Source organism: Panicum virgatum, chromosome 6N (genome assembly GCF_016808335.1).
Source record: "Panicum virgatum strain AP13 chromosome 6N, P.virgatum_v5, whole genome shotgun sequence".
Classification (NCBI taxonomy): domain Eukaryota; kingdom Viridiplantae; phylum Streptophyta; class Magnoliopsida; order Poales; family Poaceae; genus Panicum; species Panicum virgatum.
The window spans coordinates 1,965,001-1,984,298 of NC_053150.1; the positions used below are offsets into that span (position 1 = coordinate 1,965,001).

General features: G+C 49.0%; 3 protein-coding genes across 3 annotated transcripts; 1 reads left to right on the top strand and 2 right to left on the bottom strand.

Annotated features, from left to right (window-relative positions):
- The first annotated feature begins 1,236 nt into the window (after window positions 1–1,236).
- On the top strand, window positions 1,237–5,872 carry LOC120678416 (cytochrome P450 88A1-like). Its single transcript, XM_039959602.1, has 7 exons — window positions 1,237–1,632; window positions 3,928–4,684; window positions 4,775–4,864; window positions 4,989–5,067; window positions 5,176–5,282; window positions 5,410–5,531; window positions 5,651–5,872. The coding sequence occupies exons 1-7, from the start codon at window positions 1,352–1,354 to the stop codon at window positions 5,751–5,753; spliced, it is 1,539 nt and encodes a 512-aa protein (XP_039815536.1). The 5' UTR covers window positions 1,237–1,351; the 3' UTR covers window positions 5,754–5,872.
- A 135-nt stretch (window positions 5,873–6,007) lies between these two features.
- On the bottom strand, window positions 6,008–10,156 carry LOC120678415 (exportin-2-like). Its single transcript, XM_039959601.1, has 2 exons — window positions 7,065–10,156; window positions 6,008–6,464 (listed from the first exon to the last, which is right to left on the bottom strand). Exon 1 carries the CDS (start codon window positions 10,002–10,004, stop codon window positions 7,065–7,067), a length of 2,940 nt encoding a protein of 979 aa, XP_039815535.1. The 5' UTR covers window positions 10,005–10,156; the 3' UTR covers window positions 6,008–6,464.
- A 240-nt stretch (window positions 10,157–10,396) lies between these two features.
- Window positions 10,397–12,018, bottom strand: LOC120678418 (probable methyltransferase At1g29790). Its single transcript, XM_039959603.1, has one exon. The coding sequence runs from the start codon at window positions 11,951–11,953 to the stop codon at window positions 10,502–10,504; it is 1,452 nt and encodes a 483-aa protein (XP_039815537.1). The 5' UTR covers window positions 11,954–12,018; the 3' UTR covers window positions 10,397–10,501.
- Window positions 12,019–19,298: the final 7,280 nt, after the last annotated feature.

A 19,298-nucleotide genomic window follows, 5' to 3' on the forward strand; every position in this document is an offset into this window, starting at 1 on the left:
GAACAATTTAATTTCTCTAATATATATTTTGTCTAAAAAAACTATAATAAAGATATCTTATGCACATTAATTAGATATCGCATAACATTTTTTACGGATATATCGTGGGATCCAGCTTGGGAACAAATCCAACCATTAGAAAGCTCATCTAGTATTATATTAGAATGGAGCTGTTTTCATACGATACTCGCGTTGAGTCTGTTGTACTAGACAAAACACTTATTAGATACTACATAAGATTTCTATGAAGTTAGCAATAAATTAATGAGGAAAGAGAGGAGGAAACCGTAACATCGCGAAATCCCACCTTGGGCACGCTCCAATAACCATTAGAATGCTCATCTAATACAGGATTGGAGTTGTTTTTTTCTTATAAAACTCATGTTGAGTTTGCTGTCATAGACAAAATGCTTCGATATCCTATAAGATCCTTTATTTATGGATTTAACAATAAATTAATAAGGGTAGAGGAGAAACTTGTATCATCGCGGAGGGCACGAAACGAACCATTACAAAGCTCATCTAGTGTTAGAATGGAGTTGTTTTCATATGATACTCCTGCTGAGTCTATTGTCATAGATAAAACTAATATAAGACTTTTTTTTACGGATTTAGCAATAAATTAATAAGAAGAGAGGGAAAATATCATTGTAAGATCCAGCATGAGTACGAGTCCAACCATTATAAAGCTTATCTAGCATTGGAATAGAGCTGGTTCATACGATACTCAGTGTTATCGCAGACAAAATGTTTAGATATAATGTAAGATTGTTTTACAAATTTAGCAATAAATTAATAAGAAGAGAGGATAAAACTGTATCATCATAGGATCCAGCTTGCATATAAATCAAATCATAGAAACCTCATCTACCATTAGAATAGAGTTGTTTTTCATACAATACTCTGTGTCGAGTCTATTAGCATTGAGAGAATTTTACTCCTTTCCTACTTTGATTTTTCAAGGTAATTTTTTTCTACGTATCTAGATGCACGTTATGTCCAGATAAATGGTAAAAATTACCTACCTAAAAAAAGCCATAAAAACTTATATGAATCCATACTATTTGTTAAATGAAGGAGAATCCATACTATGCATTGGGATTGGTGCTCAGGGACTTTACACGCAGGAGGCATGCGTACACCTGGTCCACATGCACCGACGTGTACCTGTGGGCCCCACAGCAGCGCGGTTCATGAGTTTATAGAGAGCGAGGAGCGAGCGGCCGACCCAGACGGCGGTTCCATTTCGGCCTCTTCGCCATCCTTGTCTCGTCGTCGGTTCCGCCGGGCGGCCGGGGTGCTCCGAGCGAGAGTTTGCACGCGCACGGCGCGCCCGGGAACCGTGCCGGAGATGGGCGAGGGCGTGGCTGCAGGACCGGCGGCGACGTGGTGGGCCGCGGCGGCGGCGGCGGCGTCGGCCGTGCTGCTCGTCGGCGCCGTGCTCCTCGTCCTCCTCGACGCCGCCGCGCGGGCGCTCCACGGGTGGTACAGGGAGGCGTCGCTGGGCGCGGCGCGGCGTGCGCGGCTCCCGCCGGGGGAGATGGGGTGGCCCGTCGTCGGCGCCATGTGGGCCTTCCTCCGCGCCTTCAAGTCCGGCAAGCCCGACGCCTTCGTCGCCTCCTTCATCCGCCGGTCAGTAATCCCAATCCAGTACCCGCCCTCTCTCCCCTGCGCATCAATGCCTGCCACAGCCATCTGTCCGCAGTCACCGTGCTGGTGTCAGACAGTTGCTGTCCACTCTACCCCTGAAGAATTTCTGCGGTTTGGGCTCCAAGGAGAAAAAAGGTTCAATTCCTGTTGGTACTGGGGGATGAAATCTCCCTGTCCTTGCATCTCTCTCTCTCTCTCTCTCTCTCTCTCTCTCTCTCTCTCTCTCTCTCTATTAGTCTAGTCTAGTGCAATCAAAAGGATGCTTTTGGGTAATGCACCCAAAAGATGCCCCCCTTTTAGCCATGCATCATCTGCAAGCACACACAACAGAGAGGGATGACTCTTCAATCTGGCCCCTGGACCTCAAGCAGGCACACACAAAGTGGCTTCAGGATCATCTCTTCCTTTTTCCTCCAACTTGTTTCTGTCTCTAGTTTTTTATTTGCGCGCCCTCGATCGTTTACACTCCTCGGATGTTAGTGAGGTAGTAGGGATATCTTTAAACATGCATGCAAAATCCCTAATAATTTTTGGGTGTGTATATGCAAGCAATGGCCTTTACGGTACTGGAAGCCTGAACCTGATGACGCCACGGTATCCTGCTTCTACTCATATACAGCAGTCAGTGAATCACTGTCACCGATTTCTGTCAGAAAGCTCAGGAACATGTACAGTAAAAAAAGGCCGTGTTTGGTTCTTACCGCGAAAACTTTTACACAAAAAGACGAATACATGCATGGAGTACTAAACGAAGTCTATTTGCGAAACCTTTTCAGGGACGGATGTAACTTTTCGAGACGAATCTAATGACGGTAATTAATTGATGATTTGCCGCAGTGATGCTACAGTAAACATTCTCTAATCACGCGGTCAAAGACCTCATTAGACTCGTCTCGCGATTTACATGAGGGTTGTGGAGGTGGTTTTGTAATTAGACTTTGTTTACTACTCTAAATTAATGGTCAAAGGTGGAAAAAAATTCCATCGTTTTCTAACCAAACATGGCCAAACTCGGCCGAGTGGGGAAAGACCGTCCCACCGGTATTAATTTAAGAAGAAGCCTCGGTTTCCCGGACCGAGAAAATCCCCGAACCCTGGCCCCGCCCTGACACTGGGAGACGTAACCCTGGGAACTGTTGTGCCTGGGCCATGTAAGGGTCATCAGGCCGACCTGGGCCGTCTCACAACCAGTGATTTGGCACACGAAGCCAGCGAGGAGATTTTTTTACCCTCAGTCATCCAGTCATCCGGTCAGTCAGTCAGTGTTGGCTGATCTGATGCATGGACCATGGAGGAATGCTTGCTGGCGCTGCCCCCACTGCCCAAAAGGAGATGTCCGGTTGATTTGGACCACTCTCCCATGCCAGCCATCATTCAGCAGATTCCATCTTTGGCATGTTCTAATCTTCGTCGATAAGGGAGGCCATGCTCTGTTATCGCCACCGGATGATGCCCTGCTTGGCACCTACCTCATCGAACGCCGGCCTGACTCCCCGTCATATGCTGTCAAAAGCAGCCGCTTTGCTTATCTCGACTATCCTTTATGGTTGCAAAAGAAAAGCATAGTTTGTTGTTTACTAGTGTGGAATCGTCTCTAGTTTCCTAGACTAGACTAGATCGACAAGTGTGTGGTTTGGTGCCCTCCAAATTTGTATCTGTCGATTCTTCATCGTCGTCGAGTGCCGGTCCGTCCAAAGTGATTTATATGTATATGATATGAGTAATCAGGTGGTTTTCAACTGATGGTGGTTTGCTGACAGTTATTTAATTCACACACGAATATGTTCTGCGGCTCTCTTTATTAGGTACTCCCTCCTTCCTCGTTTATAAGGCACACACGCATATCAAGATTCAAATATTTATATCTTTGACCAATAATTTAACTATTAATTTTTAATTTTTATAATGTAAATTTTATATGATTGGATTCGTCATCAAATATAGTTTACAATGATTATAAATTTATAATCATAAATGATATAATATATGACAAATAAATGGTCAAAGCATCGTTTGGAAGACCGTGCCATATTCCACCGTGACTTATAAACGAGGAAGGAGGGAGTAGTTAGCATCTGTGTTAAAAATGCTCATACTCTTCTTCAGATCGATCCTCACACTGTCAGTCATACATGTTGGAAACTGAAAGAGTCCACAATACAGAAAAATTAAGGCATTATTTGGAAACTTGCAATCACGACAAGTATCAGTTGCGCTCATATATACTGTGTATTAGTCTAATCTGAAGGCCATTTTTGGCAATAATCTGGCATGCAGATTCGGGCGCACTGGCGTGTACCGAGCTTTCATGTTCAGCAGCCCGACGATCCTGGTGACGACGCCCGAGGCGTGCAAGCAGGTGCTCATGGACGACGACAACTTCGTCACCGGGTGGCCCAAGGCCACGGTGGCGCTCATCGGGCCCAAGTCGTTCGTGGCCATGCCCTACGACGAGCACCGCCGCCTGCGCAAGCTCACCGCCGCGCCCATCAACGGCTTCGACGCGCTCACCACGTACCTGCCCTTCATCGACCGCACCGTCAGGTCGTCCCTGCGCGCGTGGGCCGACGAGTCCGCCGACGGCGGCGAGGTCGCGTTCCTCACGGAGCTGCGGCGGATGACGTTCAAGATCATCGTGCAGATCTTCCTCGGCGGCGCCGGCGAGGCCACCATGCGCGCGCTGGAGCGGAGCTACTCCGACCTCAACTACGGGATGCGCGCCATGGCCATCAACCTGCCCGGGTTCGCGTACCGGCGGGCGCTCGGGGCGCGCCGGAGGCTCGTCTCCGTGCTGCAGGGCGTGCTGGACGAGCGGCGGGCGTCGACGGCCAAGGGGCTCGCGCGGTCCGGCGGCATGGACATGATGGACCGGCTGATCGAGGCGGAGGACGAGCACGGGCGGAGGCTGGACGACGACGAGATCATTGACATCCTCATCATGTACCTCAACGCCGGGCACGAGTCCTCCGGCCACATCACCATGTGGGCCACCGTGTTCCTGCAGGAGAACCCCGACATCTTTGCAAAGGCGAAGGTACTGGATTTGTATGATCAAGAAAAGACTGAATCTTTATTTTTTTTCAGCTTAAACGACACCTGCTGATCAGTCACCTTGTTCTTGCAGGCGGAGCAGGAGGCGATCATGAGGAGCATTCCGGCGAATCAGCAGGGGCTGACGCTGAGAGACTTCAGGAAGATGCAGTACCTCTCACAGGTAACGTGTTTCTGACTTGTAGCAAAGGCATTGTATCTGTCAGCAGACCAGATTCCATCTTTGACAGCATCATGCAACCAACCAGCAAAATTATACTGATGAACTCCTGTCTTCCTGTCTGAAGGTGATCGATGAGACACTGCGCTTCGTCAACATCTCCTTCGTGTCCTTCCGTCAGGCGACCAAAGACGTCCTTGTGAACGGTGCGATTCAGAAACTTCACACGTATTCTTTCCAGAGCGCTCGATCATTTGTGCTGCCTGAATGAACCGGACTGAAACTCTATGTGCATGATGAGTGCCTCCAAACAGGGTACCTGATCCCCAAGGGCTGGAAGGTTCAGCTGTGGTACCGGAGCGTGCACATGGACCCTGAGGTGTACCCTGACCCCAAGAAGTTCAACCCCTCAAGATGGGAGGTACTGTACTGTTCCAGTAGTGGCATTCTCTGAATAAACCGGTTCTAAAGATGAGCTGAGCATCAATCAGATGACAGCAATGGCATGACGAAGCTCAAACGATCTGCACACCTTTGTTCCCTTTCAGGGTCACTCACCGAGAGCCGGCACATTCCTCGCCTTCGGGCTCGGTGCCAGGCTCTGCCCCGGAAACGATCTCGCCAAGCTGGAGATCTCCGTCTTCCTCCACCATTTCCTCCTCGGCTACAGGTAACTTCTTTCATCCAGGATTTACTTGAAGGTGTTTTTGCTCTGTGTTCAGATGACACTTTACCTGAACAATGCATGCATGTTTTCCTTTCCATGATCTGTTGAGCTTTTGGCTGCAGGCTGACGAGGACGAACCCCAACTGCCGGGTCAGGTACCTGCCCCACCCCAGGCCGGTGGACAACTGCTTGGCCAAGATCACCAAAGTCTCGGATGATTACTGAATTCTGATGGAACCTTGTTACCTGGCCCCGAAAAGGGCCGGACTGTTGTCCGCTGTCTGTGCAGATAAATAAAACAAGAAATAATGGAGTGTTGCATGACATTCTCTATGCTTCAGCAATGTGCCTCTCTGTCTCCTTTTGTTGCTCGATAAGCCGTTTAGCTGCTCTTCTTGATCTCCTTGTCACAAATGGTATACGTACCGGATTTACAAATCTGTTTCGCGCAACAACAAAAAAATAGTATGCTTCATCAGTACTGCATAACTTGAGACACTATATTCATTCAATACGCAGAATACCATTTTTTTTCCTGAGCTGCAGCCAGGCAGACAAAATTACAGTATGTTCCAGCGGCCATCAGGATCCAGGACTGACACACACACACACACAACCACACACAGACGAGGTTCACAACATACCGACTGGACCAATAATATACTCCCCCCCCCCCCCCACCCCCCCCCAAAAAAAAGGAACCTCTGCCACGAGGACAAAAAAAAAAAGAATCCTCGATCAAATGACACACCCTCCATAACACTCTCAATGTTTCTTTTCTTCTATGGTTCGACATCCATCCATGACCCATCCCACGACCAGCCAACACGTCTGTGAGGCCGAAAAAGAGCTAGACAGTTAGGCAACTCGCAGAGACTCATCTTTTGACAAGAAATCTTGAGCAACAAGGCAAATGCCTTCCAGGGAGATTGGCTCCTGAAATTTTGGGTGAAGATATTAGAGCCCACAGGATTACCAAAGCCATGCAAGTTCTCAGCCAATTAAAATAAGACAACAAGTTTTGCAGCAAATGCTGATTCTTTTTAAAATCCAATTTGTTCTACCCAAAATTATGGTATTTCTCGTTTTACAAAGGAGTTTCATCTCAAAAGGACTAAAGCTCTATTGCAAGCATGAAAAACTTAGATGCTTATTTGATCTCATCGATTTATTAAATTTTGACCCAAATTAGTTATTGTTCCGGAAAGACAGCTATATAGTTGGGGTCCTCAAGAACAACAGTCATATATTGGTTTAAGTTGCCAAAAAAATTGAACATGACATCAGCCGATTGAGATTTTGATACATGTCCCTATTGAGATGTTTCTTTGCAGATTGTGACAGCTGTGCCTCGTGAATAACCTTACATGGCATTCAATGTTTTCGGAAGCAGGCACGTACAGAAGAAAAATGGTATCATATGGTGAAAAATGCTTATAAACATCAAGTAGTGGCACCTGGTCTCAAGGCAATAAATGAACAGCATTAAACTGAACGAATACAAAATGAACTGAAAGGAACCCAGAAGCTGTTTACCTAGACAATGTTGGCATTGTAGGCTGCACAAAGTTGAAGAAGAGCACTTTTGTTCGCTGATTCCACATGCTTCTCAATGACAGGACCAAACCTCCCAGGAGACTGTGCAGAAAGTGTGGCCAAGGATGTGACCAGAAACTGTTTTGGATCATTTACTTCTTTCAAAAGATCATCTTCACTCTTTCCGGCATACTGAAGCCGTACAAATGAGACAGAATAACCCGATGTCTTCTGAATATCCACTGCATCAGCACCATCGTTTTGCTCTTGCTGTGCTCCATCTTGATTTGTTCTGGACAACAGCAAGACAGCACTGTCAAGTAATTTGCCCCAGCACTCGACTGTAGCAGCATCCAACAGCACTGTGGACTCACAAAGCAACTTTGTTGATGCAACTGCTGTCAGCTTAACTTCGAGAGCCCCTTTGATCAATTTAAGATTGGGAATCCAAAAACGCTGGAGGATTTGGGTGAAAAGATTTGGCTGAATTGCATCAATGGAATTGACAAGAACACCTGATCCATATCTGATCAGCACCAAGGACATGAAGACCACTAGATAATTTACAAACTTCACTGCCTGTCTAGTCTGTAGCCGAGTAAACAAAGCACTCCATATCTCACTTATGTAAGGATTCATAATGTCAAAGCTTACATTTTCCACTAGTGTGTTAAGAATGTAGAATGCAGAATCTTCAGTGCTGCTTCGTGATAGGAGACTACGGAATATTGCTAAGATATTTGGAAGCCTGCCCTCTTGGTTTAGCTCATTTGGAATTTTCCTAAGGAATGCTCTCATCAAACGAACCAAGGCAGGAACACATGGTGGTCGGTCCCAAGTGGCATTGCTGAGAAGGACGCCAAAAAGCTGCAAGTAATTCTGCGAGAGAGGTGGGCGGCTCAAATTGACAAGTTGTGCAAATATCTGAAAAGCATACGGCCAGAACTCCGCGATGTCTTCAACTAATATCCTCTGGAGCACTGGAAAGAGGCTGGCCTCAAAACCAGGTACTAGTGATGGGTCCTGCTCACCACTCCGACCAATCACTGCTGCCAGAGCCTCAAACAAGTAATGGTTGAAGTCAGGGTTCTTGGGGTTATTGCACACTTCCATGAGAATACCTACAAGACGAGCAGTAATCTCATGAACAAATTGACCAGCTATATTAGCAACCCCAAGCACCCGCATCAGGCACTTCATCAGATAGGGGTTCTCTTGTGAATCAGGTAAACTTAAGGCTGCGGACAGGTTCTGAATGATCTGTGGGGCAAATGGATTGATATCAGCAGCAATATAACATTGAGACCTGGTCACTGTGTTCAACCCTGGTACCGGGACTGCATCCTTGATCATCAGCAGGTTCTCGATGAAGGTCGCAGCATATGAGTGAACAACATTGGACTCATGTGTCAAGAACCTCACCACACCTGGAAGCAGAGCCAGTGCAGTGGCTTTGGGAGTCTGATCCCTGAACTCCTTCAAGAACCTGAGGACAGTTGCCTTCAGCATTGGCTCAGACTGCCAATCAGGGGCCTGGAGCTCAGGCACAATCACAGATGTAAAGAAGCTTTCCATGTCAACCACGGGTGTCCCGCCACCTGTAGCACCAGGCTTCTGCATAAGAGCAATCACAAGGTATATTGCAGCATCCTTCTCCTTCCAGTTGTTCGCCTGATCAGCTGTATATGCAGCCAACATCTGCTGGACCTGAGCTGACACGAGTGTAGCCACCTGGTCCCGGTAATTCGCCGCAAGCCCCCTCAGCAACCGGCAGGCAGCCCGTCTGAGTGTATCCGAATTGCTGCCCTCCGAGTCACGCCTGACATATTCCACCCAGTTTCCCTCAAACTCCTCCTCATCCTCATCCCGCAGCCGCAGGTTAGGCACGACAACACTATCAAAAATCTGCTTCATCGCCTCAGGACTCCCAAACAATGCATGGTGCACGCTCTCGGCAACTGTAGTCAAGAACCTTATCACAGTCACGGCAAGCTGCCCGCGGGATGGCGAAGCAGTGTGCACCATGAGGAGCCCCCACACAGCCTCAACAAACTCCTTCAAGTACACCTTGAACTCCTCCTCGTACTTCTCCATATAGAGCTGCAGGTTATCACAGACAGCAGCACGCAGTGCATCCGCGGCACCATCTGCCTCAACAGGCGGTGGGTAGGACGTGGTGAGGAAGGCTCGGAATTGTGTCATCCACTGCTGCATGTGGTCCTCGAAGAACTCCGGCAGGTCGATGGAATTTAGCGAATAGAAGATCTCGCTGCAGAGGCGAAGGCACTGAAACACGGGGCGGAGCTCGGCCGGGTTGGCCCTTGTCGCTGCTTCCTGAAGGCGGCCGGAGGCGAAGAGGAAGACCTCGAGGAGTGGGGCGGCGAAGCTGTCGAGGCAGTACTTGAGGTCAAGGCGGAGGGCGTTGTTGTCGAATGCGATGCGGAAGCGGGAGAAGAGCGAGGCCGCGGCGGTGAGGAGGGAGTTGATAGCGGCGATGTCCCCCGCGGTGGCTGCGTTGCCGAGGGAGAACACGATGGACGGGAGGAGCGACTCCCACCTGGCGGGGAAGTCGGACGCCGCTGCGACGGCGAGGGCCTCTGAGAGCTGCGCCTGGATGAGGGGCGGGGCGGCGAGGAGGAGCGGGAGGAGGTTGGCCTTGATGAGGTCGCAGTCGGAGGCCGGGAGGTGGTCGTCGGCCTCCGAGTCGGGCTTTGGCCAGCGGCGGCGGAGGAGTCTGTTCAACTGCACGGAGGCGGCGAGGCGGGCCTGGAGGTCGTGGCGCGGGGAGGCGGCGAGGCCGAGGAGCGCGAGCGCGAAGCCCGGGGAGGACTCCGCGGAGGAGAGGCTCTTCTCGGCGGCGCGGCGCGTGGCGGCGTCGAGGGAGAGGGACTGCGCGAACCAGCCCGCGAGGGCGTCGAGCTTCTCCGGAGGCACCTCCATGTCGCGCCGCCGCGGCTCGGCGATCCGGGTGGGAATGGGGGCAACTAGGGTTTAAGGGTCGCCCTCGTGATCTGGGTGCCGAATGGTGCGGCCTCTAGTGGTGGCTGCGGCGTCCGATGGTGGCGCGCCGCGGCCGCGTGGTGGCGTCCGGCGGCGGCTACTGGTGGGTGGCTTTGCGGCGGCGGACGCTGCTGCGGCGGCGGTGGAAGCGAGCGGAGACGACAAGTGCAGAACTATCTGGGCCTTCTGGGGCGTTTGAGTGGGGAAATTATTAATGGGCTTGGCCCGTTTGAGATTTTACCTTTTTGCCTTTAGGGGAGCAGGAAAATGCTCCTAAAATTGCTATCTTCCTTTTTTAAACACACACACAGTTTTGGGAGAGCCAATTAAAAAATATGAAGCCAAAATAAAGAGAATAATATGATTTGGTGCAAAGTGTCAGAGGCCAGGAGAAATCAAGAATACATAATAATAAGATTATTACAACCACAAATTTCTTATGCCATTGGCTTCTCCAGCAGCGCCGAGATGTACCACTGGTTCTTCTCCTTCCCCCGGCCGGTGTTCCACCGGAGCTTCTTGAACCCGACGTGACCGAGCATCGGCGCGAACGTCGCGTTGACCTGCGCGCGGGGGCAGGGGAAGTGGTCCAGCCAGAAGAGGCCGCCGGGCCTCAGCACCCTGTAGACGTCGAACAGCGCGAACTCCATCATCACGCCGGGGACCGTCGTCGGCCCGCCGCCGCTGAGGCCGCCCGCCGCGTGCACGATGTCGAGAGCGCGGTCGAAGAAGGGCAGCCGGTGCGCCGCGCTGACGTGCACGGAGACGAGCCCCCGCGACGCGATGAAGCTGTTCACCGGCGCGCCGGCGCTCACGGCCGCGGTGACCACGGTGACGCCGCGCTCCAGCATCCGCGCCGCGAACGTGCCGGGCGAGGACGACCCGGCTCCGCCGAGGTCCAGGCCGACGCGCACCGTGCCATTGGGCCGGGCCGCGAGGACGGCGGCGATGGAGTAGGACAGCGCGCCGTCGTCGCGCGCCCACCGGGCCTTCTCCCGGCCGCGGCGCAGGTCGAAGCAGCCGTCGCAGCCGCGGGAGGAGCTCGCCTGCTGCAGGCACGAGTAGTTCTTGCACGGGTACGCGTCCCAGACGACGCTGGTGTCCGGCGGCGTGGCCCAGAGGCTCGTCGGCAGCGGCAGCGGGTGCGCGTACCCCTTGGGCGACGGCGGCCGGCACCGGCGCCGCGGCAGCGGCTCGCATCCGCTGAGCATGAGCCGGTGCGCCAGCGCCTCGTCGGCCGGGCACTCCCCGCCGGGCGTGTAGGCCATGTAGCGCTCCAGGTCGTCCTGGACGCGGACGCACGCGTGGCCCAGAGCCGGGAACACCGCCGCCTCGTCGCCGGTGCCGTTCCGGCCGTGTCCGCCGCTCGTCAGCAATTGTAGTGGCCCGACGGCCAGCTTCAGCTCCCCGGCGAGCTCGCGCGTCCACTCGTCCCCGCCGCCGCCGGCTGTCTGCTGCTCCGTGGCGCCGTCCCGCGCCGCAGCCATGGCGTCGAGGAGCGTGCGGAGGAGCTCGTTGGCGGTGCCGACGCGGGTGTGGAGCCCCGCGAGCTCGGCGCGGCTTGCGTCGAGCGCGGCCTGCGTGACGTTGAGGTCCGCGAGCAGCGCCGCGGAGCCGTCCCAGAGGCGGATGGTGGCGGGCTTGTAGCGACGGAGGAGGGAGGGCCCGGCGCCCGAGGACACGACGATGGAGACGGTGTTGGTGACGAGGAACATGAGCAGCGTGACCGCCGTCGTGCTGCACCGCCGCGGCGGCTTCTTCCCGTTGCCGTGGAGGCGGAGGTCGGCTGCCTCCATGAATGATCCCCCCGGCTCGCCGATAATGGAAGATTGCGACGCGGAAAAGGGGGAAGGAGAAAGCTTCGTGGAGACAAATGGATCCACATACATGTGTTGGTCTCCGGCTGCTGGAGTCGATTGCACTCCGGCTTTGGACTCCGAGATGCGAGCGCTTCTTCACGCAAAGTGCACGACTCGACGACGACGACCTGAGTGATCGATGATCGTGTGTGATGCTTTGGGAACCTGCTGCTGCTGGCGAGGCAACACGGACGGCCCAGCCCAATAGGTGGGATGTATGCTGGGCTTGCAACTGCTGCCGGGGAAGGGAGCACGACAGCCCGGCCTGCGACGTCATTGATGGGCCGGCGGCTCATGGTATAAGAGGACGGCGGCAGGCTGGGCCGAGTAAAAAAAAGAAAGACCATGGAGCTTGTACGTGGCGGCGGCGCCTGCACCAACTGGACCGCCACACTTGATGAGCACCAGCGCTGACCGGCCGGGCTCTTCTACATCAATCGCGGTGTCAATATTTATAAAACGTTCTTCTAGATCGTCCAACCACGTAGGCGGGACGACACGAAGCCCTACGGCATCCCCACTGATAGGAAGACCCAGCAGCATTGCAACGCCCTGTAGGGTCGGTGCCATCTCCCCACAAGGGAGGTGGAAGGTGTTTGTCTCAGGCCTCCATCTATCAACCAAAGCCGTCAGTAGGGACCTGTCCAGCTTTATTGAACCACTCTCAGAAAGACGACCTATAGTAAGAAGACCAGCCTCACTCAACCTGAAAAATAGAACGATCAAAGGTAAGTACATTATGTACGAAACATATACAAAACAAGCGTATTCTTAAAATCATAATCCGACGACATATCACCTGGGCACCCATCGTGGGTCAACAGGAATAAACTCCGCTGGTGGACGTGGACGCAGCACGTTAAGTTTCACGCGCTGAACCACTGCAAGGAAGGACCAGTGCGACGAGTCTATGACTCCGTCAAGTAGAGCTGGCGTATCTTCGGCCATACCTAACACAAAAAAATATAAGTTTTTTGTATTTTCTACAATTTTTCTACATTTTTCTATAATTTATCTTAAATTTTCATAAACTTTTCTAACATTTTCTTGCATTTCCTACAATTTTTTTACAATATATTTTTATAAATATATTTTTCTAACATTTTCTAAATTTTTCTGCATTTTCTACAATTTATCTGTTCATATACTTTTCTAATATTTTCTACAATTTCTGATTATTTCTCGTATTAAACAACTAATCAATACCACAAAATTTGTTGGTAAATCTAATTGGTTATTCTAAAAACTAATCTTAATTCTACCTAAATTATATTAAAAACATTATCTAAATCGCTAAAATATCATTACTGCTGCATACACTAATTATAGAATTAAACATACAAAAAATTTAGATCGAGAAAGTTGAGAAATATTTATTACCTGCTGTTAAGATCCAAAATCCGGCAGGGCTTCGCCGTTACAACTCCCTCCCTCACCCCTCCTCTCTCCATCCCACTCTCTGGATGTCGTGGGAAGCAAATGAGGAAGGAGGGGGGAGAGAAGCCTTTTATACAGTATGGGGGGCCTGTCGCCCCCCTGCCGGGCGGCAGGCCCCCTGCCGCCCGGCAGGGGGGCGGCAGGCTCCCGCCAAGGGCTTCCGCGTAATTAAAATTTTTTTATTTACATATAAGTCCCTACCGCCCCCTGTCGGGCGGTAGGGGTATAAATGAAATTGAAAATATATTTCTGTAAAAAATATTTTTCAAAAATATAAAAATAAAAAAGACGCGGGGAAGGGAGCACGACAGCCCGGCCTGCGACGTCATTGATGGGCCGGCGGCTCATGGTATAAGAGGACGGCGGCAGGCTGGGCCGAGTAAAAAAAAAAGAAAGACCATGGAGCTTGTACGTAGTAAACTCGCCAAGGCGTGCGTGCCTGTGGCGGCGGCGCCTGCACCAACTGGACCGCCACACTTGATGAGCACCAGCGCTGACCGGCCGGGCCGTCGAGCGCGTTGCGTCAGTCGACAGCGGCCAGTTCGGGGTGACGGTAGGACGGTCGAAAAATCAAAAAACCCTACTCCAACAGTCCAACTCAAGGTCGCAAGATGTGCTCACAAGGTTGTCAAGTTTGTGTCAGTATCTTCATCATGGGACGACGCACATATTGTATTGTTGCGTGCATGCTAAACCATAAATCATTGTAGCGTATTATTAAAAAGCAGCATATACAATTCTCTTCACCAAGAAATAGCAAAAAAAAACCTTTTGGTCAGGGAGGGAAAACCACCTACAGATATAGGTAGAGAAAGCTCGGGCCATATCATTTCAGAAAACCCCTCGAAGTCTAGTGCTGCACATTATTGAGGCCCACCATGGCCTTGATCTTGGTTGGCGACCACGGTAAATACTACCTGATACGAGTCTAAACCAATAACTTGTATATGACATTGTGCCACTATTTTGCGTGAAGACAAAACGGGGGATATTTTTAACGCTACTACAAAACAGTGCATTGCAAATGCCTCACCACCGCCGGTTCGAACCGAACCGGCAGTGATAACCTATCACTATCGGTTCTATTTGAACCCGGCGGTGATTGCCGTCATCACCGCTGGTTCGTATTACGACCCGGCAGTGATAGATAGGACGGACATCACCGTCGGTTCGTATCACAACCCGACGATGATGGTTTAGGTCGTGATACGAACTGGCAGTGATATAATTAGCCCATAGTATATTCTCCTCCCTATACTCCTCTCCTCAAACTGCTACAGCCATCTTTCCCCCGCCTTCCCTCTGTCCCTCCACTTCAAACCGCTTCTCCCACCTCGCTGCTGCTCGACAGAGCCTCGTACGGTGGCGGCACCTAGTGGTTCGAGTGGGGCTGCACGGGGCAGAGTGGCGAGGAGGGGCCCGACGCGGCTTGAGCGGAACCTCGTGCAGCGGCCGCGCCCAGCAGCGCGAGCGGGGCTGCACGGGGCGGGGTGGGGTGGCGCATAGGGTTTCGGCGCGGCGCGGTGGAGCTGTGTGGGCGCGGACGGGTTCGGCGCGGGCGGCGGCGCGTGAAGCGGGTCGGGGCCCGAGCAGCACCACCTATTTTTTTTCCTTTTTTTTCTTCTATGACGGAGGCAACACTGTTGGTTTGGGAATCGGCGAACCGGCGGTGATAGCATCCTCCATCACCAACAAGTTAAATCCAACACTCCCAAAACTGACGGTGATTACTATTTTGAATCAACGGTGACGGGGGGCATTGGAGTAGCGTGTAACCAGCTGTATCATAATAAACTTGACCTGTGGTGGTGCTGATAATATGGCATTAGTGCAAGTTGCAACCATTGAGAGGTACGAACCCTTTCGCTCCATAGCAACAACGGACAGCTTAGCTGAGCACGCAATGCAGTGCACATTGAGCTAGCTAGCTCGCTCTCGCGTACACTACAACTGAAGCAGCTCCTTACATCCTTACCTGTTCTCTAATCTCTACTAGATCGATCTCACTGCTAGCTAGCTTCTACCAGTGATGTGGTGTGGAGGCTATATCTGTTTTCTTCAAATCTCTGTCGTTGTTGACTGCGCTTCTATTCTTCTTTTTTGTTTGGCGCCTACGACTCCTAACATCTACAGAACTTGTAGAAAGTGAAATTATTATAGTCTAGAAGGTCAATCAGCTGGCCAGATCCTAACTAAATAAAGACCACGGCGATTAGAATTTAGGCTCGATCGAGCTCCAGAGGATGATGAGAGAAGAACTGTGATCAGAAGGGAAAAGAAAAGCAAAGAGATCGATGACAGTAGTGAGAGATAGATCGAAGGTCGTGCGATCACTCGGCCGGGGATCCATCAATGGGGGACCAATAGGAACAGTCTTCCTGATCGCTAGGGCATCCCTGCTTGGTTCTTCCATGCGCCATGCGGTGCCGCATTAAAGGCAAGCAAGCGTCGTCTCCTTCCCATGCTCGCATGTGGGGCCTGGTCACCGAACTCACTAAATTGCCCCCACCGACTGATCGGCGGCCGGCCAGCCGCGCTAGCTAGCAGCTGCTCCGTCCTGTATCCCCATCGTCGACGACCTCTGATGCATGCCTGCTTTATTTCATGCTGCTAGCTGCGCTTATTTCTGTTGCCCAATGAACCTAGCTATATCTGTCTGCTGTGTGTACATGCATGTTTCAGTTCGTCCCTTCTTCATTTGAAAGGGAATGTAATAAACCAAAGAACACAGCACAATAAGGCTGCATCTTATATATTTTTCTTCATGTACTAACTACTACCAATAATTGCTGAAATCTAATTCGGAAAGGATTTTCTTACAAGTAAGCTATATATATAGAGTGTCATGCAAGGTGTCGTGGAAACTGGACTGGAATATGTGGCAAGAATAGCAAAGTTAGGCACGCGCGCAAACCTACTTTAATTTGATATATTGGTCATGCATGACTCCACATTTTCCTTGCGTGTAACCTAAGTTACAATTACCAAGTGTTCTACTGCACTTTTATAGCTAATTGCTTATGTTCAGCTCATACAATTATCCACAAAATGTATGATGCGATTGCGAGGTCACATCGATCAATCTCAAGTAAATTAGGATAACCATGCCATCTTATTCAAACAGTCAACATATTAACACATACATTGAACTTTTCATAGACATTTATGGTTGGTCGAAGAAATCAACTAAATTTCCAAGGATCATTCTTTTTTCGTGATTTTCGCTAAAGAATCTATAGCGATCTAGTAAAATCTACGCCACCCATATATGTGTTGTCGCATATGTGTTTCCTGGCATATCATAACCGAGTGGCGACTATTCTTGCCGTATGGAGTCCGCTTGACGAATTCAATTTGAAAGGTGCATCATGTGGAAGGAGGAACAAGAATTTATCATCAATTAATGCCTTCGATCTAGCTGGTGATTCGAATGCAACTTGCTCGATCAACAATGCGGTTTATGTGTTATTTTCTTGTGATGCATTGGTATTTTCTTGAATGATGCAAATTTTAAATGCGTGCAGATCATTTCTATTCCCGCATGTTTAAGAAAGTATGGTAATTAATAATGTAGCAAAGAACATTTTTTAATACATAAAAAGTATATGCGCTACCCTTATCAAAGAATGCATAACAAGTAGTAGTGTTACATTCGTTGACTTTAATTAGCTTTGATGCAATAATAGCTGCCAGCCATAAAATTTGGGCTACATTATGTTTGGAATAGTCTATTTTGATTATTGGGAAGAAAGCTTTTTGCCTCATGGTTTTAATCTTAGATGAAATGATAGATCTATCTGCTACTACAAGGTTAATTAAAAAGAAAAGTAGGTTGATAAAGAGATAAATAGAAGAAATATACGTGGCAGTAAAAGGAAATAAAGTTCTTCGATCCCTGTTGAAAAGATGTTCATCGATCAGTTGTTCCAGGAAGCCACAAGTAATATAAGGTAGTCCTTCAATATATTACATAGAAGCGCCTAACTATCTTCCATTTATTTGGATCCATGTTTTGCTTAAAAATAAACAAGAATGTTAGTCTCTTATCAATAATTGGAACACCGTAGAAGTGTTAATTTCATACACGTACGTGCACATGAATATACATAGTCCAAGCTAGAGATGATCATGCATGCATGCATCTATCTAGAATAGGGGGCTTCCCTGTTCTACCTTCTACCTTTCTCTTGTTACACACGTTTCTAGACATCTGGTAGGACTGTAAAAGACAATATATATATATATATATATATATATATATATATATATATATATATATATATATATATATATATATATATGTATGTCAACACGTACACGTATTCCTAATATAGCTAGCCACTCTGTTTACCTTGCATGATCTTGACTATCCTTTGCACCTTTAAGTGTGAGAACTATATATCGATAGAACAATTGAAAAAAAGAGGGGATGAAAAAGAAGATACAATCTCCAGTGTGACGAAACTATCTCATTGATGTCATTATCATGTTAAGGTGCATGTGCTTTGGAAGCTACCATCCATGATTGCATATGAATAGCGATGATTCCTTATTCCGATATCTAGGAAAATTATCCTTTTGCTATGGAACTTTATATAGATCGATTGTTAGGCTCATACCTCGATCAAATTGTAAGATCACATGTATGTAGGTGTGCAAAGGGAATATCACATGTAAGATCATTAGGCTTCATTGCTGTACATATTATGATGAGCATATAAAAAAAGCTCCTGGGGTGGGGTTGTACCAAACATTGCATAGGCTTTAGCCGCTATCTATCTCCATATATTCGACAAGTACATATGACTCTTGGTATACACTACTACAGAAGGGTCATTGGTCTAGCACATTAGTCCCGGCTACTATTGGACACTGGACCAATGAAAGCTTTAGTCCCGGGTCCAATGGCTAGGGGCGGTGGGAAGTTTTAGTCCCGGTCGGAGCCACCACAACAACAACTAAAAATCACCTTTTAGTCCCGGTTGGTGGCTTCAACCCAGACTAAAGATGACCCTTTAGTCCTGGTTGGTGGCTCTAACTAGGATTAAAGGGTCATTCATAGGTTAGTTTTAAAGGAAAGCATCTCATTTAAAGTTATATGTGCTGCGTAGATGGAGTGGTAAAGAAGCTACACGTGAATCGAGATGTCTCAGGTCTTGCACATACTCTTTAGTCCCTGGACTAAAACAGTATGAGCATGAGTACAAATCACGGGTATCCCTGGACTGATCACAATGAAGCATGGCCGTACAACAGAGAGCATGGAGATGTTCTAACCTCCTCCGATCCAAAGCCCACAAGGACATTGCTACTACTATACACATACAGGTATTGTTTACTATTGTTAATTGTGCTACGGCGCACTAGCTGGAGCGCGAGCATCAGCGCGGCACATGCCTTAAATTACAGGCCGGCATGCATGGAAAGACTTCCCCACAAGGACATACTAGGTGTAAATGCCGACCTTTGTCCACAAACCGGCAAAATCATGCATACTCATGTTTATATATATAGTAGGAGGTGCAGAGTTTACAAGACATGCATGTTCCAACCGGCTCTGTTCACTGAAAATATACTTAAACTTTCTTCCATTTGAGGGCTTGTTCGGTTTAGTGGAAAATTTGAGTGAAAGGTTTAGTGGAAATTGAATATCCCTTACAAAAAAATCCCCTTGCCATGGGATTAACCAAACAAATCATAATCATTTATTTATAGCTAAATTAAACAATTTTCACTGATATTTTCCTTTTCATAAAAGAATACAGATACATCCCTGGTATCTAATAAGAGCCCTCTCTCCATACATATTGACTTCCGAAAGGTTATCGGTTCGCGAGTAGATGTATATACGTGCCAAGAATTCATGGAGAAGGTAGCTGAAGCAATCAATCAAATCAGAGTTGCTTATTAGTGCATATCTAGACTAGGTTTAGTTTTC